The sequence below is a fragment of the Petaurus breviceps genome, unplaced genomic scaffold (assembly GCF_028583685.1).
Source record: "Petaurus breviceps papuanus isolate PSGF00001 unplaced genomic scaffold, PetGlider_PUasm1.0 99, whole genome shotgun sequence".
In the NCBI taxonomy this organism is placed as follows: domain Eukaryota; kingdom Metazoa; phylum Chordata; class Mammalia; order Diprotodontia; family Petauridae; genus Petaurus; species Petaurus breviceps.
Window position 1 is genome coordinate 24,648,542 of NW_027187465.1, and position 24,629 is coordinate 24,673,170.

The 24,629-nt window shown below is 39.0% G+C and overlaps 2 protein-coding genes across 5 annotated transcripts in view; both read right to left on the reverse strand.

The window, feature by feature from the left end:
• Positions 1 to 12,835, reverse strand: part of ZCCHC8 (zinc finger CCHC-type containing 8) — a 27,626-nt gene extending 14,791 nt beyond the window's left edge. The window contains exons 1-4 of the mRNA XM_069081726.1: positions 10,566 to 12,835; positions 3,805 to 3,845; positions 2,027 to 2,101; positions 1,526 to 1,631 (exon numbers count right to left, since the gene is read on the reverse strand). Of these exons, the coding sequence (XP_068937827.1) occupies positions 1,526 to 1,631; positions 2,027 to 2,101; positions 3,805 to 3,845; positions 10,566 to 10,811 (468 nt within the window). The 5' untranslated portion in view covers positions 10,812 to 12,835. The remainder of the gene's footprint in view (positions 1 to 1,525; positions 1,632 to 2,026; positions 2,102 to 3,804; positions 3,846 to 10,565) is intronic.
• Positions 12,836 to 17,168: 4,333 nt separating this feature from the next.
• Positions 17,169 to 24,629, reverse strand: part of RSRC2 (arginine and serine rich coiled-coil 2) — a 19,697-nt gene continuing 12,236 nt past the window's right edge. For 3 of the 4 annotated variants that reach the window (XM_069081468.1, XM_069081466.1, XM_069081469.1), the window contains 5 exons: positions 24,077 to 24,199; positions 20,735 to 20,814; positions 19,009 to 19,241; positions 18,551 to 18,640; positions 17,169 to 17,823 (listed from right to left, as the gene is read on the reverse strand). In XM_069081468.1, coding sequence (XP_068937569.1) covers positions 17,644 to 17,823; positions 18,551 to 18,640; positions 19,009 to 19,241; positions 20,735 to 20,814; positions 24,077 to 24,199 — 706 coding nt within the window. In that variant the 3' untranslated portion in view covers positions 17,169 to 17,643. The remainder of the gene's footprint in view (positions 17,824 to 18,550; positions 18,641 to 19,008; positions 19,242 to 20,734; positions 20,815 to 24,076; positions 24,200 to 24,629) is intronic. The other variant, XM_069081467.1, reaches the window with a different exon arrangement.

The following is a 24,629-nucleotide window of genomic DNA, read 5'->3' on the forward strand; positions in this document are numbered from 1 at the left end:
TTCCATTGACAGGAATGTTGATGCAGAAAGACAGATTGTACCAATGGATTAATAAGAAAACAGCAGGTAAATAAAGTGCAAGTCTTTAATGAAACAATAACATATCTGAATCCTATTTTAATGAGTGGTAATTTGGAGACTGATTTGGATGGATTGGATTGAGCCTGAGTCAAAAAGTTCAAACAAGTACAATACCTTTACCACAGATCAGATAAGAAAACTAAAACAACTATAATTTTTACCCCCAAGTATTGTACAAAAATAACTTATTTTCACAATGACCCTGAGTCACTGCAAACTACAAACTGCTTTCTGATTTAACGAAACTTTAAATGGTTATTGCTTTGGAGTTAAGCATGTTCTTTGATGTTTCTTAAGGCAATATAGTAGGACAAATAGCTGAACAGTTAAATGTACAATTTAAACTGAGCCATATTGATCTTCACATTTAACAACAGTTCTCATTCACAAAAAGAAAATTTATCAGATTATGTGCACACTATATTAAGTACTACTCACATTTTTTTTTTTAATTAAAAGGTAGCTAGCACTGTGTTACAGCTCTATCTTAACAGACAAGACAAAAAAGCCCCTTAATTCTGGGCTTCAGTAGCCACAGCAGCAGCAACTTAGGGTCTTCTAAACCAGTCACATAGTGGCTTTAGGGGGGACTATGAAAGTAAGCCATGGGATAGTGTGTGCTGTATACATTTTTTTGAAATGGACTTGGAGGAGGAATGAGATCTGTTGTATAACCTTTAGTTGTCAAAATATTAGCTGAATGGATCACAGAATTAGAGTTAGAAAAGGTCTTCTAAGCTGGTCAGTCTAAACTATATTTATCACGTGATCCAAAGTTTCTACTGTGGTCAGACGTCACACTAGGCAGTTCAGGGTCAATTAACAGGATGAACGAACTTAGAGGTGGCAGAGGCCTGAGAGATACCATCCGGGCCAACATCTAGTAAATGCTGAGATGGAGAAACTGAAGCCAGAGAGGGCAGATCCACCAACTGAACATTACACAGAGTAACACGAAGAACTGAAATCCAAGTTAAAGCCTATTCACTTTTCGATTTCAAATCCAGTCATCTTTCCACTATTAATACAACTGCAATTCACAATGACTAGCTAAACTTATACAACCTTGCACATACCTAGATGCTCCTGTTACAGAGGTAAAAAAAAGGAACAGTCTGCAAATCAGAAGACCCTGATCTTGGATGCTCTTTCCCCCTTCTACGTCCCTGATCTTAAATGTTCTTTTCCACTTCTGGGATCTTGATCTTCGATGCTCTCTTTCCTTTATGAGTTCCCCTTCCCTGCTTCTAGCAACTTGATCTTAGATCCCCTTTCTTCCTTCTAGGTCCCATTTTCCTAACCTTTAAAATGAGAGTCTGATAAAAAGTTGGCTACTCAATGGGTAGATCTCTCTGATTAGGGGACAGCAAAGGATGATACAAAGGATACTGGATTTGTAATCGCAAGACAACGCTATTTAAAGAGTCTCTGCCATGGGACATACCTGGGGCAGCACGTTAAAGGTAGTCCTCTCAATATCAACTTTCTTCTGCTCCTCATATCGTTTTACTAAATTAGAAACAAATTCCTCAATTTCTTGATGATATTGCCTATAGAGGAGGAAAAACTACATAAATACAACTTCTCAAGGATTAAACACTTAACAAAAATGTAATATTCTGCATACTTCTTAAAAAGGTTTACCAAATAACTGATCTTCATAAAGCTACATATAAATCCGGAAAAGTTACAAAATTATTAATGGCATAAAGAATTGGCAACAACTTTTGTTCAAGATAGTCCCATTTTAGATAGTTTTTACAAATCATTTCACAAAAAGGGAAAAACTGAGTTAAAGAAGAAAGGATACAATTTATAAGTAATTTCCCATCCCGAGTATTTTCAGTGATGAAAGAAATACTTTATCATGAAAGCAGCACATTCATAAAAGTCAAACTAATGGTTTTAATGAACATTTGAACTTATGTTTTTAAAAATTACTTACTTTGAAATAACATTGTTCATAAATAAAATTTGTAGCAAGGGTCCGTCTAATTTAGAATTGTTCACCAAAATCCCACTAAAAGAAAAGTTAGAACATACTTTTATAGTCGATATTACAGTGCCATTTATCAACATATATAATAACAATGTATGTATACAATTAGCCATAGTTTAATACTATAGGTCTCAAGGCCTCATTTTATACAAACAAGCTCCATATGCTCAAAGAAATAACAACCTACACTTTGCCCAAATCTTGCTAGTACATGTACACTACTTATAGGCATCCTTGCTTAAAATAAATAACTGCTAGAAAATTTAGTTGTAAAGTGAATCTAATTTTTCCACTGAATTCCAATATAAAATAAAAGTGTATTACACTGGGGAAAAAATGAGCCCCAGGATATTATAAAACTAGTTTAAAACACAGAAAATAATTTAACATTATCTGTTTGAAAAAGATTTTTCACCAGTTAACCAAAGTACTCAAGACAGTATGACTATTTTAATTGCCTTTTGACCGCCTGGCAAGACAACAATCAACAAATTAAATTCTATCAACTTTTCCTCTCCCAATTTAATGGTTTATTTGCTTGTAGACTAGCAGTTTCCTTAGCAGGAATGTAAACCTAGCAAAAATGTATATTTTGAACTTGGCAAAATCCTTTATCACTGTCAGCCAGTAAATATATCCTATCTTGGGAATAAGGTAGAGTTGAGGGAAAGGAAATCAGGCCAGAACACTCTTCTACATCAACCTGGAACAACCACTCTCCCTCATAACTTGGATTATTTTTGAATTACCAAAACAATATATATATATATATATATATATATATATATATATATATATATATTATTGTTAAACTTCTTGTGAAGGATAAATAAAATGTTTAAGATCTAGTATTCATACTATAATCAGGCCTTTAGTCTCCTAAAATAACTATTTAACAGATGTACAGAAAAATCTATTTATTAAATCACTGTATATAATCAGACCTTTCACACCAGAGTCAAATCAAATGCTTCTGAGAAGCCAAGTATTTTTTTTACTTTTAAGTGTAAGATTTCATTAAGAAGGCTGTTATAGGTTAAATCATGCAACTGCGAGTCTTTTAGACTCAAGATTTAAGGGCAGAAATCCATCAACTTTTACTAATCTTTGCAGGTAGGCAGTGTGCACATTAAGCCTCTTTTATGAATGAGGAAACTGAGGCCCAGAACTACATTGATTTGCCCAAGTCTGCTTCTTTACTTTCCATTACACAGTGCTCCCTCTTTCCTGAGCTGTTCACATCTGTGTGCCTCTGAATTCCTTTCAGAAGGGGTGGGCACATATTTTAAGTAAATTAATTAATTTTAAATTTAAAAGTAAATAAATTAAGTAAAATTATCCAAATAGCAGGCTATTTAATTCAACAAATATTTATTAAACACTTACTGAATGCTGAGAACTGGTGAGGTGCTGGGTAAGACACAAAGCTTAAATAAAAATTTTTGTTCAATAAGCTGCATGACAACTTGTCTATATATCTACTGAGTGAAAATGTTCTTGAGATGATTTAACAAATGTTTTCCAAAGTCACTTACAACAGATTAATAAGAATACAGGTAAAGGTAAAAGAATGAGAAAATCTGGCAAATTCAGACTGTACTGATTTTTCTAAAATCATAGGAAGTTTGGAAAAACAAAGGCATAAAATTAAAAAAACAAACATTATTAATATGAAGTCATGCTTATTAACATGCTAAACTAAGCTTTATTTTGTGATTTCATACCTTGGTCGAGATAGAACGCTGAGTTTTCTCTTCAGTTCTTGATGTTAATTATTTGTTAAGGAATATAAATGAAATCTTTACAGTTTGCAGAACTAGCAGGACCACACACCCACAAATGTCAGCCCGAGTAATTGATGCTGTCACAGTCACAGCAGGCACTCCTCTCCCTCAAGTCCTCCTCCCCCCCAACTGTATGAACTTTCTATGAGCGAGTCAGTAACTTAAAGTCATTAAGCACTGGGGTGAAAAATGAAAAATCATAGTCTTTGCCCTCAAGGAGCATAGCGCCTATTAGCAGGGATCAAAACCCGTGTGCTGACAGAAGGGGGGAGGAAGGAAGAGATGGTGAAGAATTTTGTAAACCAAAAAACCCTTCGTCTGTAACACTTTGCGGAGCCTCTCGGGAGCATAATCCCCTCCAATGAATTCTTGGACAGATTGGTTAAGAGTTATGTATTCCCCTCCAACCCATATTCTAAGTCACACCTATAATAAGATAGAACCAAACCGCACAAAGAAGTAAAGACAGGCTGAACCAAAACACACAGAGAAGGCACTTGTTCAGTGTTTGAGGAGGGAGATGTCACATTTAAAGCAAAACAGAAAGTGCTATATGAGCGCTCTGGTGATTTTCAATTAGACACCAAGTCCGGACCAATCACTTTAAACAGCACAGCCTACAGGGGCCCCAAAAGAACCACAACACAGACCAGGAAGACACAGCTACTACTGGAGGAATAATATCTTATTTAGAGTTTGGAAAAAGCACTGGACAAAAATTCCATTCACTTCAGCACTTTTTAAAATCAGGAGATGCAGTTTCATGAGTCAGAAATGTTCTACAAATAGGAAGAACTCCTCAATATTTATCTCTATTCTTGAGACCACGAACCCCTTCCATAAACATTTATTAAGGACTTAGGTGAAAAGTGCGGGGCACCTTCCCACACAAACACAGCAAGAATGCTTCATTCTACAGTATTTCTCTTAAAAACAAGCTGCATTGATGCTTGTCTTTTTTACACTACTGTCACTTACCAATGAGCTCCTGCTCCTAAGAACCTCCCTTTTACAAAACAAAACCAACCAACACACTGGACAGATGTGATGATGCATACCTCCGACAGGACCCACAGACCACCGCTCTGCTAAAAGGAGAGCCCTCTTCAGTCAAGACTGATGGGAGTTTAAATGAACATTTAAACATTAGAGTTTTCTTTCTTTTATCACTCTGTACAAGGAACAGTGCTAAGTGCTGTGGGTACAAATAACCAAAACCAAGAGAGTCCCTGCCCTCAAGGAACTTACCATCTAAAAAGGAAAAACATATTAAGAGGGAATGGAAAAGGAGGAGGCAGCATGGGGTGGTACTGGTTAGGAAGATGCCTTTCAAAGTTATTTTTCCCTTTATTTTCCTATGGTCACTATTTATTTCCAGGTCATATAAGTCTCACAAGTTGTCCGTAAAGAAAAAAAAAAGTAAAAAAGGCAATGGATCATTAATTCAAAGACTGCAGAGCAAACTGAGGTCTCTTGAAGCCCCTACCCTTTCTTCCCAGAGACATCATACCTCTAGCTCCTCAGGTCTTCTGTGCAAAATGCTGTAAAGTGTGTTCTGGGCCCTGTCCTCACATGAAGCAGACCCCAACTGGCCTGTCCTTCATCTTGGCCTGGCATGATCTCACTCTGCCTTCAAGGCTCAGGTCCAGGGGCCAAGTCATTCTTGACTAGCACAAGTACACCGAGCACTGAACATCAGGGAACTGAAGTTTGCTAAATGCCCATCCGCTTGGTCTCCTGCTTAATCAACAAGGGCTGATTAAGAGCAAGACACAAGTGCACCAGGGGCACAAAGACAAAAAGGAAACTACAAGACTCGAGGGATACAGGATAGCCATAGAAGTAGATACAAAATGTACACAAAGTAAACACAAGGTCATTTCAGCAGTTAGGAAGGATCCAAAACACTTCAGGAGAAGAGGCACCTGGGCAGAGCCTAGGAGGAAGTCAGGGGTTCTAAGAGGTGGAAAGAGGAAGGGCACACCCCAGGCAGGGAATGTCCAGTAACATGAGTGAAGAGGGTGGGAGGAGAGTTTGGGTTTTTAGACTGGGACTTCCCACCTAGCCAGGGCTGCGTGAGGAAGGGCCTGATCTCATTCTGACTACAGTGCAAACTTCGCCTGCTGCTTCCAGGCAGCTTCCCCCCTCCTCAGGGCCCTGCTCCCATCAATGACAAACTCAGTGGGAACACCAGATACCCAATGTGCTGCAGAGCACCAGAGAGAACAGGTGATCTCTGCTCAGATCACAGGTCACCAGCCCGTGCTGATGCAGTGATGCAGGTAGGACGTCACCAAGCCTGGGCTAATAAGTCACCTCAGGACCACATCACCTACACTGTGGTCATCTTCCTAAATCCCTCTCACTGTTCTCTGGGACCAAGGGCTCTACTAAATAAGTTTTTCCTCTTGTAACTTTCCTGGCCGTTTCCAAGTCCACCATACCAACTGCCCCGTCCCCTTTCCAGCCTCCTTTTATGTCTTTCTCATTCAGAAACTGAGGGCAGAGATTGCCTCTTGCTGGCTGGTATAAGTATCCCCAGAGCCTAGCACAGTGACACATAGTAAGTGCTTTACAAATGTTTGATGCTTCACTGATTTATCAAGTGTCTAATGCTGCAAAAAAAAGAAGGAGAAAGTCAGTGGTAACTCTGAAGACCCTTCCCATCCAGCTGCCTGGCCCCTAGTAGGAGCTCAATAAATGCTGACTGATCTTCCCCACAGCTCACTCACTGACCCCCATGGTTAGCTCCTAAGGGCAGGAAAGTCAACCTTTTACATTTCTGTAGCTCAGTCACTCCCATCCACTGTCCATCTTCACTCCCATTCACATACTGTGGATCAGAAAATGATGAAGCTGCTGGCTGGGTCCACCGTAAATCTGTTACCTAACTTCACCTGAGCCCTCAGCACAGCAAGGCTGTCTTACATTTCCCTATTAGATGTGCTATCCCAGAGGCCGCTGCAACCTTGTTCATCTCTCAGCTACCTCCCCTCTCCTCCCCACCCCCCTCCCAGCACCTCCTCTCCCCTACACTCTCAGCTGAGGACCTTAAGTCATACTTGACTGGAAAAACTGAGATCACTTGTTGAGAATCTCCTCCCCCATTTCACATCATTCAGACGTATTCACTGTCTCACATGAAGACATGGCTCTTCTTGCTAAGGCAAACCCTTGGAGAACAATATACACTCTATTAGCCACCATGGCATTAAGTATCTATTGTCTCTAATTAGAAGCTCTCTGAGGGCAAGGTCTATGTTTTGCTTTTATAACTGTATCTTTAGCACTGAATATGATGCTTGGCACACATTAAGTACTTAGTAAATGCTTTTCACTCATTATCCTAGAGAACAGGGACCCACTGAAATGAAAGGAAGTGACAAAGACTAATATGTCAGGGAAAGGTGTCAATTCCATTTACCTAGATTCTGAACTAAGCATTTGAGGCAACTCTTTCAGTTGACAAGACAGTGTCCCCACCTACTTTGGTAGAGGGAAGTTTCCTATAGCAATAAAAGCCACAAATCCAGCCTGTATCCTTATTTGATGATTTATCTCATGTTGCACTTATGAAAAAGTTGCATTTGTTTAATGGCTAGATCCAAAGAGTCTGCAATCCTCTTTTCTTTGTATGATCACTACATAGACGATTCTAGCAGCTTTGATGGCACGATTTCCCATCTTCTCCAGGAAACTAGCCTGTTAATTCTTCTTACATTCTCTACTCCCCTATCTTTTCCTCTCTATCGGCTGCTTCCAGGGCTAACAGACACTCTTATCGCCCTCAGCTTTAAAAATTTGTCCATCCCCATTATCTATCATTCCATATCTCCCCTCCTTTTCATAGCTAAACCCAAGGCCTTCTGCAATATGGGTCTCCATCTCCTCTCCTCTCATTTTTAAACTCTCTGCAGTCTGGTTTCCTGCCCTCCCATTCAACTTTCTCAGTCCTCACCCTTCCTGACCTCTCTGCAGCCTCAGACACTGCTGATCCTCCCCCTTCTACTGGGTACTGTCCTCTCTGCTCTCTCCTGGTTCTCCTCCTGCCTACCTGACTGCTCCTTCTCAGGCCCTGTTTGCTGGAATTTCACTCAGGTCACCCCCAGCAACAACAGACTCTCCCGGTCCCAGTCCTCTTCTACACTCTCATCCTTGGTGATCTCATAAACTCCCATGGGTTTAATTGTCATCTCTATGAAGATGATTCCCGGAGCCTATGTTTCCTGTTCTAAGCTCCAAGCCCACATCACTAACTTGTCTTCTGGCTGTAAAAATCTGAAACAATATAACCAAAATCCAACTCATTATCTTTTCCCCTCAAACCCTTCACTGTTATTTATAGTCCGGGGCATTTCCATCCTCCTACTTAGCTCGGCTCCTCAGGTATCCAATACATTCTAGATCTCCTCATTTCTACTCTCACATTTCTTGTTCACGTCCCCTTCTCTACACTCAAGAAGCCACCACCAGTTATACCTTATCACTTCATACTTGCATTAGAACAAAAACTGATATCTCGGCTTCAAGCCTCTCCCCATTCCAACCCACCCTCCCACTAAGCTGCCAAAGTGATTTTCCTAAAGCACAAGTCTAACCATGTGATCCCCACATATTTAATAAACTCCCGTGGTTCCCTATTATTTCCAGGATCAAATATGAAATACTGTTTGGTATTTATAGTCCCTGACACAGAAGGTACTAAATAAAAATACTTATGTAGTTTGAGCAAACTACAAGAAAAAATCACGTTATTCAGAGAGACTCTTATCTGTCCTCATTAAGCTTCTACTCGAGTAGAAAAACAAATGTACCTCAGTGTGTTCAGAGCACTGTGGTATTTATTATATACCAGTCACTGGGTATAAAAAAACAAAACCCCTGAAAGCATCTTTGTTATCACTTGAATTCTGCCAAAGTATGGCCCTCCTGCACCCTACAGCCTGGGAGAAAAAACATCTTGTGACCTCACACAAATAACTAGAAAGTCCAAGGGGAAGGAGACAATACGCAAACAACAACATACAAGTAATATATGTATTTTTCACACCTACATCTTTGTGCACCTAGTGTTTCTTTTCAGTTTGTGCATCCCCAGTGTCTGGCACAGAGCAGACACTTAAATGTTTGTTGACTGACCAAATCAATGAACATTTATTAAGCACCTACTACATACCAGGCACAGTGCTAAGCACTGTGTGCCACTGTTACAAAGAAATGTAAAAGGCATTCCCATCCTCAAGGAAGCTCAAACAAATATATACAAATCAAGTTATACACAGGATAAATAGGAAATAATCAGAAAGAAGGCACCAGAATTAAGGGGAAGAGCTGGAAAAGGCTTCCTGTAGAAGATGGTATTTTAGCTGGGACTTAAAGGAATCCAAGGAAGTCAGTAGGCAGAGATGAGGAGGGAAAGCATTACAAGTATGGGGGATAGCCAGAGAAAATGCCTGGGGACATGGGAGTGTCTTGCTCATGGGATAACCAGGGGCATTATTTACTCATCTCAATACGCTTTTTTTCCTCCCCTTAGATCCTCCAGTAGCACATTAAACTCCAGGAAGGCAGGGGTTCTTCTGGTCTTTGTAACCCCGGGATTTAATGAATGCTTGACAACTGATCATGTACTCATCTGCATACCTACAGATGGTCTCCCCATCAGTAGAACTGCAAGGGAAGGGCTGATACATTTCTGTATTCTAGTGCCTGGCACACAGCAGGGCTTAATCATTGCTTGCTGATTAGCTAATAGTCATCTGCTTACATGTTTTCTCCCTCTTGCTTCCCCTACTCCAAAAAAAAAAAAAAAGTTCCTGGAGGGCAAAGGCATCGAAAATCAGCCAATAAGCATTTATTTTGTGCCAAGCACTGGGCTAACCCCGCGGATATAAAGGAAAAAAGACAGTCCCTGCTCGGCAAGAACTCAATCGAATTGGGGAAAGGAGGGACCCCTCCGCAGATAACATGCAAACAGCTAAGGGGGAAAAGCTATAAATGGGATAACTTGGAAATAATCAAGAGGGCGTAATAAATGTCCGAATACGAGGAACCCAGTCGTTTTACTTTCTCTTTCTCTCCTTCCCACCCTTTTAAGTAGCTAGACAGCCGGAGGAGAGGGGGGGAAGCATCCTGGGGTCCCAGAGCAGGCACTGGATAAATCGCAGAAAGATTACGCCTGGAGCAGCTGCAGGGCAGGAGGTGCACCCAGAAAGGCGCCCCATAAAGGCACGCTCATTAACTGGTAACTCGTCTGCTTACCCGCGGTCTGCCCTGCAGGCACAACTTGAGCAGCTGGGGACCGGCGGGGCACCCCCAGTGCCAGGCACCCAGCAGAAGCTTAATAACGGCACGCAGGTTCACCGATCCCTCATCCCCGCTCATGTGGTCTCCCCTGCAGGCACTTGGGCTAGAGTGCGTCCAGGGCGCGCACTCAGCAGGCGCCTAACCAAGGTTTGAGAGCGGGAGGGCTGACACCCCGCGGGGGCGTCTCCGGGCACCTCCCTGGCGCGCCCCGAAGGACGAGGACAAGGAAGGCAGGCGCGGCTCCTCGGGCTCCAGCCCCGACGCCCGGGCGGGAAGGGCAAGCGGGCCTGACGTCACCGGGTCCCCCAGACCTCCCTGGGCGCGCTCCCCGGCCCCCGCGGGGTCGCGACCCCGGGTCCGGCCGCTCGGCTGGACAGACGACCGGACGGAAGGATATTCTCGGCGCGGAGCTGCTCGATGGTCTCCTCGGAGCGCCGCAGCCGCTCGCGCAGCTCCTCGTCCTCGAAGCCGTTCGCCGCCGCCTCCGCTTGCGTCTCGTCCTCCTCCCCCTCGTCCGTCGCCATCTCCGCCGTGCCCTCCTCCTCCCCGAATCGGATGTGAATGGGCTCGCCGGGCTCCTCGTCGTCCCCGTCGAAAGCCTCGAACAGCTCCCGGTCCCCGAAGTCCACCTCGGCCGCCATCTTGGCGCTCTAGGAGAGACGGGAGAAGGGGCGGGGCGACAGAGAAGAGAGGACGGTTTCCCGGAACGGCCCCCTTCAATACGACCTGTCTAAACTAGCAGACCGGACTACAACTCCCAGAGGGCAATAGTCTGCCGAATGCGAGAACGAAGACGGTTCGGGCGCCAGGCATGCCGGGACTTGTCGTTCAACACAATGCAAGGCAGATGGGGTGGGGTGGGAAGGAATCTGGGCGCCCATTGTTCGCTTTGCATACTGGGATTGGTTCTGGGGAGGGCTCGGAAATCCCGGAGTCCAGGCGATGTGCGCAGGCGCGCGTTGGGAACGCCAATTTGGAGAAGTCTTCATGGAACGTGTTGAGAAAGGAGAAAGATCTGAACGCCCGCGGAACAAGACCAAAGAACCCCGGAAGGGACGGAAAGGGAATATGCAGTGGAGGAGCCAGTGGTTAAATAATTCAAGTGGGGGTTCTTAAATGGGGCACAGTAAAATTGTTTTTAAAGCATTTTGATAGCTGTGTTTCAGTGTAATTGATTCCCTTTATGGTTCTATGTATTTTTGTTTTATTCATCTAACTACATGATTCCGAGAAGGGGTCCCTGAACTTCGGGAGACCAAACATGTTAAGAACCCCTGATTTAAATGTGGATATATGTTAAGCAAGTTTAGTTGTTCATCATCTATTCCCATTGGTTTTTTTTTTTGTTTGAGAGGAATACAGCTGCTTTTTTATTATGATGTTTAGTTTTTAAATTACCTTTATTTTCAAGTGCATTCCCCTTACCCTTCTTGAGAACCATACCGTATTCAAATGAATGAAGAAAAAAAGAGCAAAACTAAGCAACATAGTAACCCTGTCAAATACCTTATAGGTTCCATGCCCATAGAAGAGATAAAAGCCATTTTAGGAGCAGCAGGAATGAGCCCCACACCTCCTCCTCAACTCCTCCATAGAGTTCTAGAAAACATACCAGATTGAATTCTGATGGGAAAGTCCCAGGCAAAGTCAAGAAGTCGTTTTTCCAGCCCAGGCCTGCAGAGGAAAATAAGTTTTGTGCACTCCAGGGATAAGGTCTTCATGGGACCCACCACTGTAGGGAGTATTCCAGCATGAGAGATTGTGAAAAGGATGAAGAGGAAGTTCCATATGCCTCATGAGGACAACAGGGATAGATACCAGCATAGCAATTTGGTTGCCCAGAGCTCTGGGTCACAGATCTAGGTAAGACAGACTTTTACCCGTCCCACACCCACTACTCCCTAGCACAGGTCCTGGGCAATAAATAACAAAGTAGGGGGAGAGCACAGTTCTGTCACTGGAACGAGTACATTATCCATTTGGTTGATAGTGGCAGAACCCAGAATCCATCCATCTACTGTTGCTTAGACCCAAACCTAGTCAAGAACTTGGAGAGCTCAGATCAGAGTGACAGCAATCAGACTTCACCGTGGATCATATCACCTTAGAAGGATTGGAAGCTTGTAGTTCCCCAGTCTGAGTAATCTTTGAGATCCTGGAACAGCATAACACTTTGTAAAACAAAAAAGGAGCAGAAGGACTAGTTCAGATCTTCCCGTGGAGATACACAGATCCTGATCCTAACATCAAGTCTGAAATCAAGAAGTAGGCTGGAAGAATGAGCAAACAGACAGACAATAACAACCAAAAAGAACCTCATCATCAAAAGTTGTTATGGTGACCTGGATGTTCAAGACACAAACCCACCAAGGGATGCCTTTAAAACAACTACAAGCAAAGCCTCAAAGAAAAATACAACACAGGCACAAATCCAACTAAAATACTTAGATGAATAAGAGTTGGGTTTTTTTTAAGTTCAAAGCTTCAAACTCAATGCAGTGAGATCACAAGAGGAAAAAAAATGAGAACTATGGAAGGAAGACCTGGAAAAAGAATCAATCAATGGTTTAGCACAAGCGATATAAAAACTCTGCTCAAGCAACAAACTCCCTGAAAATCTGAATGAACCACATGGAAGCCAATGACTCCATGTCAAATAAGAAAGAATAAAACAAAGTCAAAAGGCTGAAAAAAAAATAGAAGAAAATGTAAGGTATCTTGCAGCATAAACAACTGATCTGGAAAAGACTGGAGAGAAAAAAATTAAGGATTATCAGATTACCCGAATGCTTCTACCAAAAGTGAGACTAAACGTCACATTTCAGGAATTCTTAAATCTGGCCAGTTCTCTTAGAACTAGGAGACAAAGTGAAAATACAATACACTGATCACTTTCTGAAAGAAATCCCCAAATGAAAACTTTCAAGAACATTATGGCCAAAATTCAGGACTTTCAGGTCAAAAGAAAAGGATAAAGCAAAGCAAAAGCCAGAAGAAAAATCCAAATACAAAAGAGACAATCAGGATCACACATGATACAGCAGCCATCTCCTGAAAACAGTAGAGAACTTGTAATGTTCCAGATGGCAAAGCATATAGGTTCACAACCAAGAATAATTTACCCATCAAAAGTGATTATAATCTGGGGGGGGAGGGGAGGGAGCATGGATCTTAAGCATTCCTGATGAAAAGATCTGAGCTCTGTAGAAATCCATAGTTTCAGATACAAGAATTAAAAAAAAAACGAACAACACAAAAAACTAAGGTAAATGTGGATGATGATACAGACCTGAAGGACAAACTGCCTTCTAATATATATGCTCTTACTGAATCTTAACATCAGGGGTTCATATAATTGGGAAGCCTGGGAAGTGGTTCTATTCTGTCTTCATTTTCATAAGATAAAAATTGAGGGAAAGAGGAATACATAGGAGGGGAGGGAAGGGAAAGGAAGGTTAAGTAAAATTTTCCCTGATAATTAGGGCACACAAGTTGACAAAGAGGATAGTGTAGGGGAGAGCAGCTGTCACTTGAATCTTTCATTGAACTGGTTAAAGAAGGGAAGAATATACATAGTGGGGTACAAAAATGCATCTCACCAGGGAAATAGGACAAAAAGGGGAGAAGGCAGAAATAGCAAGTCAGTAGATTAAAGGAGGGATTAGTCCTAAGCAAAACAAAATAAGGATGTACAAAAATATAGCTCATTTTTGAGGTGGCAAAGAACAGGAATCTGATGGGGTGTGTGAATTGGAGAATGGGTATATAAATGTGATGGAATAATATTCTGTTGCAAGAAATGATGGAGAAGGTTTCAGAGAATTGTGGAAAGGCATATGAACTGATGCAAAGTCAAGTGAAAAAAAAAACTAAGGGAACATTTTATATAGTGACAACAATATGGTTAAGACAAGAGAACTTAGAATAGGAACTCTAATCAACAGTATGAGCAACTGTGATTCCAAAGGTCTTGAGATGAAGAAACATGCTACCTACCTCCTGATAGATGAATGACTCAGAGTGTAGAATTTTTGTGGTTCAGTGCCTGAGATTTAATTCAGACCACCACTACAGTACATCATTAAATTATATCAAAATGGGTATATCACAGCATAAATATCCTTTGAAAAAACTAATCTGAACCTTTCACTTTCCTTCCTCCTCTCCCTCCTGTTGAGGCAATTTAAAAAATAAAAAAAATAGAGTTCTGAATTCCTAGCTACATAGGTCTGCAAAATTAATGTCCACATTGGCCATATCTGAAAATATCTCTGCATTTTAAGTTCATTACCTGTTGGGAGATGAGTGTTGTTTCATCATTCTTTTGGACTCATGGGTTTTTTTTAATTGATCATCATTGCAAAATATTTTGTTTTTCTATAATGTAGTTGTTTAGTTATATTCAACTCCTGACCCCACGTGGGGTTTTCTTGGCAAAGATATTGGAGTGGTTGGCCACTTCCTTCTCCCTATGTTATCATTGTATAAACTGTTTTCCTAATTCTGTTCACTTTGCTATGAATCATTTCATAGAGGTCTTCCATGTTTCACGATATATCCAGTTCATCATTTCTTTTGGCACAATACTTTATTACGTTCATATATGCATCACAGATTTGCTTAGCCATTCCCCAATAGGACGTCCTTTTAGTTTTCAATTTCTGGTGACTGCAAAAAGAGCTGCTAAAAATATTTTTGTATATACATATACTGTATATTCTTTTCCTCTTTGCTGCAAAGGCCCAATAGTGGCATAGCTGGGTCAAAGGGTATAGTTTGGTAACCTCATGCCTTCTTTTGAGGTATAGTTCCAAACTGCTGTCCAAATTCCTCACTTTTCGTATTAACAATTTTGATATTGCCTATTCATTGACTTTTCTGATTGTCCTTGGAAATGTTCCTTTGATGCCAGTTTTTGTTCAAGTGTTCTCATTGGTAATATGCTATAATCTTTTTCCTTTGCCCTTTGGGAAATCTTTAATTTGGATTTTTGAGACTGTCGAGTGCCATGATTCTCAGAGGTGCCCTATGACCTCAAAGATCAAATAAAAAAAAAATCCTTTGCATTACATTTAAACTGTTGGTCTTCATATTCATTGGTTGTTCTCCATTACTGAATCACTTGCCTTTGACTTTCTTCACTCAGCTAAGTCTTGCAGAGTGCTTCTTTGACCTCTTCCACAGCTAATGCCTTCCCTTTGAAATCACCTCCTATTTACATTGCACCTATCTCTTATATACAGATGTTTGCATGTTGTCTCATTAGAATGCATGGTCCTTGAGAGTAGCAACCATGAATTTTGCCCTAGAACTTCACATAATGTACTGCATTAGTGAATGCTTGTTGACTGACAGCCAATTCTGGACTCAGCTCATTAACCAAGAACATCAAGGTACTAGTAATAAAAGCCTCAGCAGGCTACCGAATTGCAAGATACGGGCTTTTTTCATCTATTCTATATTCCTCAATCAAGTGGCTATAGACAAGAGTAAAAAAAATCATCCATGAACAAAAACTGGAGATTCTTTCCCACCAGAGATCAAATTTAACTAGCTCAGAAAGTACAGGGAAAGTGAAGATGACATTTTTGATTACCTCAATGAGCCATACATTAAAATACAACTTTCTCTGGCTATTTTCCTGAGAATGAGAACTAACTTGTATAACAGAAACCAGAAGTACCTCGTTTGCTCTTCTGAGCACATCTAAAAACATTTGATGTAAGGGAGGAAAAGGCACCTTGTTTCTAATCAGAAGACTTGGGGTTAAATCTTACCTCTACCACTAGTGGTGGGTGGGCCAATTCATTTTGGAGCCTTGAGCTCTCATATCATTGTACATATCCCACCACTCTAACAATTTTTAAAGGATTCCAAACAATTTTCAGACCACATTAAACACTTCACCCACTATTTCTTTCAAATTGTTTCTATACTTTTTCCTTACACCAACACGTTTATTTGAAAAAGACACTATCCAACGCAGTATCAACAAATAATTGTCAAACTAGAAACACGTGATCTCGTTTTGAAACACAAAAAATTTCAATAGCCTTTAAACTGTATTCTGCTTACTGAAAATGCTCCCCTTAAGTATATTATCAGATCTATCATCTTATCACCAGGAGTTCCAGTAAGTTTACCAGGAAAACGCCATTTTTTCCTTTTTGCTGCATTGTGTGATTTTACCACCATTCTATGGCTAACATCTTTTCCAAAGGAAGCCATCTCTAAGGTTATTATGAAAGCCAACAGGAAAATGAGTTTCAAACACATAAATAAACTTGCATTATATATAGGCAACAGTTTTGGAATTTATGTTGTAAAGGTGCACCTAATAATTGATTTCTTTCAGGCAGTAATAAGGAGAGAAAAAGCATAAGGAACTGGATTTAATAGAAGTAAAAAAAAAAACACAAAAATCACGGCCATGTTATTTGGACCCCTTTTACAGTGATGTTCTGCCAATCTAACAAATACAAAATCACAAACTCCAGAGTTATGCCTTATTCCATTTAGTGACAAAGTGGTTTCCAAAAACTGTATGTCTTGAGTAATGCAACTAATTTGCAAAGTCAGATACCTCAGAGAGATGAAAAGATCCAAACTCAGGCTAACCAAGCAAAGTGCATACACAACACTGTTCTAAGGCACTTTATTGTAATAAAAGTGCTTACACCCTTAATGCATTAATTTATTACCTGAATAACACAGTATTTAACAAATGCTGTACATCCTCCCAACCCCTTTCCCCAAGAGCAGCAAAGAACAGTACTGTTTCAATAAGTTTTCAATTCAGCTTCTATTGTCCCCTGCCCTGAAACATCTTTTACATTTTTCCTCACTATGGTATTCCCTACAGCAGAGTTCTAACTATTCTATTAAAGGGAATCCCTACCTAATTGGTCTTTATTTTATAAACTATACCAAAATGCTGTAGCAACCCTAAAAGAAACCAATTCAAACAAGGATTCCAGGGAACTTAAAAGTAACACCAGTTTTGAGAAAAAAACATCTTTTATTATCATCACCATCCAGCTTTCTGTGCTGGACTACGTGCCCAATGGCCAGATCTTCTAAAGAACATCTACACAACATTTCTTTCATGTTTCAAGAGATGAAAATAACTGTACAAGGTTAAGTACAAAAGTACACAAGACAGTGGACACGAAATATCCATGTATGAGATTTTACCCCACCTGCAGCTTTACATTTGTTTGAAAAGTAGAACTTGTTAACTAAAAAATATTGTCCTTCTAGAGTTCTGTCAAGTTTAATGGAAGTGGGTTTAACCTGATTACAACACTAACACCAGTATCACTGATCTGATATTTACAAAAAAAATTGTATTTTTCAATAAATTAAAGTCAATGCAACACCCATGCAAGCTAGAATGCTAGCTGTTTGGTGAACAAGGACCTGACATCAGAACAAGAATTTCACAAAGTCCCAAACTTTAAAATCATGTTTTTTTCAAACTGCATCCATTCCCCGCATCGAAGATGTGAAGCCCAATCCCATTCCTCGTTGTGTGTGGGTTTGTGATCTTGCCATCTCATATTGAGCATCCAGATTTCTAAATACTTCTTCCTGTTGTTTCAGAGTTTTATAACTTTCTTCATCAACTGAACTACAACCAGCTTCATCCTCACTCTGAAAATCAAACATGTAAATAAACAGATTTATTCAGACTTAAGCTTTCAAAACTTTACAGACAATATAAAGTGACCTACTTCAGAAACATCCTACAATTTCTCTGCTTTGGAAATATCTGTCTACAAACCGCACATGTAATTCTTACCACTGATTGCTATAAAAATGTAAAGTATGTGGTAATATATTACAGCTACCGCAGACGTGTTTTCCTTGGGTCTTTTTGAGGTTCATCTGCTATTAATGCTAATGGCCTGTAAACCCACATTTTTTTTCAATTAAAAAGAACCTCCTTCCAACTTTGAATATAATAAAGGAATTCACTACAGAAAATAATCTGCAAAATTTTTTCTTACATATTATTGGAAAATGTTAATTGTTACTTTAGATAAACTCCCACCCAGAAAGATGTTACTATTTCAAAGTTTATAGTTATAGCTATGTCTGTTATTATGCAGAATGTCTCAATCAGCATACGCAATTTAAGTATAAAATCAATGATATATTAATTGGTATAGGTTTCAAAGAGCATTAGGATTTTGGAAGTCATTAACAGATTTACAACGAGTCTATTTCTAAAGGGACACAGAGTTCTAGATAAGCATTCCTAATGAAACCATATACTGGGGTAATATGAAGCTACTACCCCGAATATAAAAGTGATAAATTTAACTAGGTCACTTATAACTATAAATGTAAACACATACTCTCACCCCACCCTCCTTACCTTAATACCCATTAATTTTCTGAATTTGACATTTTGGTCCTTGTTTCCGAAATTCAATTTTTCCCAAATTTCAGCAGACTGTGATTTATCCTGAAGGAAAAATTAAAACATGTGCATTTTCAATTCGTTATAATGTTTAAAACAGTCTGTGATACAACTTAAAATATGGAAATAATCAATTTTATCACTGTGTGAAATCCCATTTTAAGACTCTGTTCTGCTCTGGGGATGTGAGGTGGAAGTGAATCCCCCATGATCCAGACTCAGTTACTGCTACTTTATAAAGTAGCTATTAATAACTGTTTCCTGGTAAATACTTAAAAAAGCAAGCTGAGCCCCACAATTTTTCATGATAAAATCACCATGTCACTCTGTATCCACCCCGCCCCCAGCCTTTGTTGTATTTGAAACAGCAAGTCAAAAAACAGACATTAACCCATTAAATAATAGAAACTTACCCCTTCTTTTTTGCCTTGCCAAAGCATTTTCCTTTTCTTTTCCTGTTCAGCAAATTTCATAGGATTCACAGCTGCTGGATTATAATAGCTAGGTACAGCTATTCCCGTCTCTGCCAATGCTTTGGCTTGTAGTGCAGCCATTTGAGCTGCCATAGCTATTTGAGGAGTTACTTGTGTTCCAGATGCTAGAAGGGCAGCAACATTAAGGACAGACCCTCCAGTAGCTGCAGCTGCTGAAGAAGCACAAGCAAACATTAAGTTTCAAGGCTGCTTGAAGGCATAATTCTTAGTTCAAAACTTGAAAGGTAACAGCAGTTACATTGAATTAATTTATAATGATCTAGCTTTTGTATGTGATTTTTAATAGATACATAGGCAAACTGTTTTGAAGGGCCCAGTGCAGCCATCTCATCATCTCCCACCTACTGATCTCCTGGACTTCTGTCTCTGACTAGAAGCACTCTCTGCAGTAACATCTTCCAGCAAGACTGCAACAACTCTGAAACTCAAACCTATTTGGCACCCCCTATCCCTAGAAACTCTTCTCCTCCATCTGACTGGAAAGGGAGGACTTCTAAGAGCTCCTCCCAGATCATTTTCCACCCAGCTGTCAGTCTGCATTATGGCCCCAAGCTGGGTGGTATTCCTTTCCTCTTAGTTTCTTTTTATGTACTGTCTTCCCCATTAGATTGTGGAATCCTTGAGGGCAGGGACTATTTTGCACAGTACCTGGCATGTTTAAGGTACTTAATAAATGTTTGTCGTTGGGATTTTTCTTGCTTTTATAATAAGTGTTACAGAAAGGGAAAGTAAATGAATGAAGGGAAATTAATTAGGATACTCACTGTAATTCAAACATAAAAATTCAAAACTTCAACAGCAAACATTACTAAAGATTTAAGTCAATGTTGGCTTCAGTTTCAAGCTGGGGAGTTGTGATGTCCAAAGGGGAAAAGTGTGGCAGTTGTAGACAATATAAAATAGCCACATATGTGAAAGATAAAAGTAGTGTGATATAAAGTTAAAAGGACTTTTAACACTTCTAGTTTAGTAGAAGGATTAGGGAGAGCTTCATGGAAGAAGCAGCATTTGAGCAAGGCCTTTAAAAATGAATAATTGTTAGGGGGGACAGCACTCCAGACACATGCAAAAGGCAAAGAAGCATCAAAGTGCAGGGTTTTAGACAATGCAACCTTAAACAGAATGCAGAGTAGTGAAATGAACTAGAGTGTGACTATCTCACATCGACTGGAGAAGGATGAGAAGCTACTGAAGATTCTTTGAGCGGGTAGTGAAATGATGCAAATCATGCAGAATAACTTGGCAGTTTCACTCCAGACTGGAAACGAGACCAGTTAGGAGGCCATTGCCAATAGTTCAGGTCAGAGTTAATTTCTCCTGATCTACAGAGGAACTCATTTTTACTTGAGGAACCTGAAGCTAGATAGGGCAAAGTGACTACTGTCATATAGGCAGAGCTAAGATCCAAACACAAGGATTTTAAATGGAAATGTTCTGCCCACTGCATCAAGACAAATCTGTTAATGTTACTTCACGTTAAGTTCTCTATGATCACCAACTTTTCATAAATATTTTAAATCACACTGTGCATCAATTATATATTTTCCAATAAAGAATTAAGGTTCTTTATAATTTCAGTCAAACTTTTAACAGTCATAAGTTACTTACAAAAATTCTGGCTAAATTAATTTACAAAAAAAGTTACCTGCTACTATTTCTTGCTGTTTCTGTTTCTCAACCATTTCTTTTTCTCTCTGTTCTTGCAATTTCTTTGCTCTTTCCAACCTATTTATTCATAAAAGAAAAAATTCAAGGTATGTAAGATAAAAGAATCCCTAAATAAGACATGAAATTACACATTAATATTTTTTTTATTTTTAGAACAAAAGAATAAGGGATTTTAATATGCCCATTCTTTAACTTCCTTCTAAAATTTCTTTCAGTAGGCCTCATAATATTTAATAACCATCTTGCTACCCTAAAGGCAATCTCTCTGATAATAGTCTGTCCTAATGTCCATGTTAGAGATAAAACTATTTCATGATCTATTTTTTTTTTAAACTGGGAATGTATATGATGGTTGTAAACTTTTCACATACTGGCAAGTGTTTTACTAGAAATCAACCTTATATAAATAAAACACTCACTTGTCCACATTCAGAAACAATTAAGATTTGGTGAGTAGAAAACAATGTTGATTTCAGAATTTTCTGAATGTTTTTCAGGGGAAGCAGAGACAGTTTTAAGGAACAAGTAAAAATTTAACTCGACTATTAGTGTTTGAATATACTCTTTTAAAGCATTTATCACAGCCTTGCAAATTATTACAACGAAATAATGAATGTTACAATTCCCAAATTCATCTTAATGCAAGTGGCTCTGTTACTCTTGTGCAAATTTTTAAAAAAGTCAACACTTCAGTCATTTCATTTGGTTGCTTTGAAATTTTGTGGTGGTGTGAAGATCACTGCACCTAGGAATTGAGGAGACCTGGGTTTGAACCCTTTGTTACTTATTTATTGTGAGATTAGTATTTCAACTTTCTGAGTCTAAATTTCCTATAAAACCAGGGGACTAGACAATGTTCCAAGACCCTTAAGTCAAATACACATGGTTTACTTAATCCAAGACTGGACTAAAAATTAAATTTATTAAATAGCCTGAAAAAATTCAGAAGGCAAAGCATCTGAAAGTTTCACAGAAATGTATTTTAAAAGAACTATGCTATTCTTGATTCAATTATGTGTAACAGTATACTCTATGTCCCAGACTAGTTGCTTATTTGTACCAATGGAATGAATTCTCTAAACCTGTAAAATCACAATTCTGGGACAAAAGTTAAAACAAAGACTCACAAGTCCTCCCCTCCCTACGTAAATTTAAGTATTTATCACATAGCACACAAAGTCTACATCATTGCTTCTTGATAACAAGCCACAACCACTTTCCAAAATTCAAATTCCAAAGGGTTTCTACTAGTAAAATTGCATGAAGGGCAAGGAAAAAACGGGATTTTTTCCCCCAGTTGCACTTCTAGAATGCAGTGTTGCAAAAAAAGAATTTCACGTTGGCCGCCAAAGTTGAGTAAGAGCACTACAGAGGTTATTGAGTAGGCAGAAGGAAGTATCTTGTACCTGGCACTTCACTTTCAGCATTTGAAATGGAATTTTTTTTAAAGCAACAACTTTAAGGAGATCAGTGCTGTAAAACAACAGGCCCACCTACCTGTAATATGCTAAGGAAGTAGGCTGGCAAAAATTACTGTCTGATTCAGTTGAATAGGCAGCTTGTATTTGCTCTGTAATAGTTGTTAAAAGGTTTACATAAAATCAGTATGATCTCAACCTTTCCGAGCAAATACAAGAAAACCACCATCACTTCTATGAGAGTTCTAGAGAATCAGGCAGTGAAAATGAAACAGTTTAACAGATGTACCTGAAACTATTTGCAAAGCTGTTTCAATACATTTTAATATAAAGGGACATTTTATCCTTATTTTTCAGGATTTCCTATACTGTAGCTAATGTCTCAGCAACTAAGTTGTCCTTTCAAATTTCAAGAACCCATAAATAGTTTAACTGATTCCACAGTGAAGAATTGGTAGTTTAAGTCATATAAATCGCACTGAACTGTGAACTACTAGTGTTCGTCTCAAATGCCACTAAAATCTGAAAGTGAAGAATGTAAGTATAATGTAGGAGTAAATTGTAAACTGGTGGGTTTTGAGAAAAATTCCACATCTGCATTTAGGTAACATCCACTACAAATTTAAACATAGAAAAGCTAAGAAAATTCTCACATGTTGAGAGCATCACCTTTTGCCATCTGACTCACATTCATTTATGGATTTGGTAACAAATACTCACTTATTCTGTTGCTTTGAATTTCAATAAGAAAAAAAAATCAAATATAAAGGATGAGTAACTGCTTAATAAACGATACTACTTGCATTAAAATGGCCATTGCAAGTTTTGAAATCAACACCATTCACTAAGGTGAATGGAATGAGGAAGGGGTGAGCTCACACCTTTGCTGCTGCTGCTGTTCAGCTGGAGACAGTTTCTGCCAGGCTGGGTTCACAGGGCAGCAGTACATCAGGTTACATTGTGATAACTGTATTTTTGCAATGGGAAAAAAATAGAAACTTAATTTTAAAAAGAAAAAACAACAAAAGCTAGTGTAGAATTTGCAGAATATGGGAAAAATAGCAAATATGAAGTGCTGTGATTTTTCTCTTGCCTTTGCAATGATTAAGTCTTTTGGGAAGACTTAACCTTGTAGATTTGAATGAGAAAGCTCCATCTCCCTTATGTGTTGTCCCAGGAACCACACATAATTAGGCAATAAAATCTAAGAAAATGTGTACCTTTCCCTGTCTTAACAACAGGGTTTCATTTAAGATTTTATAAGGGTATATCCACAAAATGACTTCTATTTATTGACAAAGCATGTAACTACATCAATTATTACCTCCTTCAAAACAGTTATCAAACTTCAGGTAATTCTAATCAAAGGCCAAACATTTATTGGTTGTTATTTTATATTGTTAAAAGAAGAAATGTAAAGTGTCTTTACAAACAAAAGAGTAAATTTCCTTGTCTCATAAGTGAAAACAGTTTCAAGAATTTAAGGCCCATTGCACTCTCAATCCCAAGTCTTGGGACTTTTTGAACTTTCAAGAAAAAAACAAAACAACAAAACCAAAAGAAAAAAACAACAACCAGGCACAAAAAAACCCTGAAACAAACAAAAAACCTAGGAAATTAAAGAGGCAAAAAGGGGGAAGGAGCTGGTTTTTTTTTTCCAACCACCTCAATCTTCATAGCTTCACAAATAAAGAAACTATGCCATGAGGTAAAAGTTAATGAAAAAATATATATAATATATTTCTGTATTGCAAAAATCTGAAAGTAGGACTACAAACGCAATCTATTAGATTTTAACTTTTGATTCCCATGATTCAGTGACAAGATTAACCCCTCATCTTTTTTTAAATGTCAAGCTCATCAGCCAAGTTAAGATAAATGATGACAGGCAATAAACATACCTTCGAGCTAATGCTTCTTGTGCATCCATTGCTGTGTTTCGCCCTCTAAAAGGAGGTGGACTGGGAGTTCGACTTAAACTTCGGCTAAATCTTCGTGGTTTTTCAATTCTCTTCTTTCTTTCCCTATAATTAATTTTAGGGGTCTTATTTGGTGCTAATTTATTAATATATTCACATGACATGCAAAAACAAAAAAACCACCAGGAAAAGAAACTAAGGTTTATACATGTAAAATTTGTTTTAAAATAGAAATTGTCATTCAACAACTATTCTGACTCACAGTTTTATAACAATAAATGAGACTTTGTTATCCATTCACCTCTTACCGTGTTTCCCCGATAATAAGACACTGTCTTATTAACTTTTTTGGGACAGAAAAACACCAGAGGGCTTATTTTCAGGGGAGGGCTTATTTTTAATAAACAGGTAAATGTGAACAAAAAAATGTACCTTTATTCAATAATGAATTCAATAAAGAACAGGATGACGCACTCACTGCTGCAGCTCTGATTGGATGCAGTTCAGAGCGCGGCGTGCGTTTCACGGGGGGGGG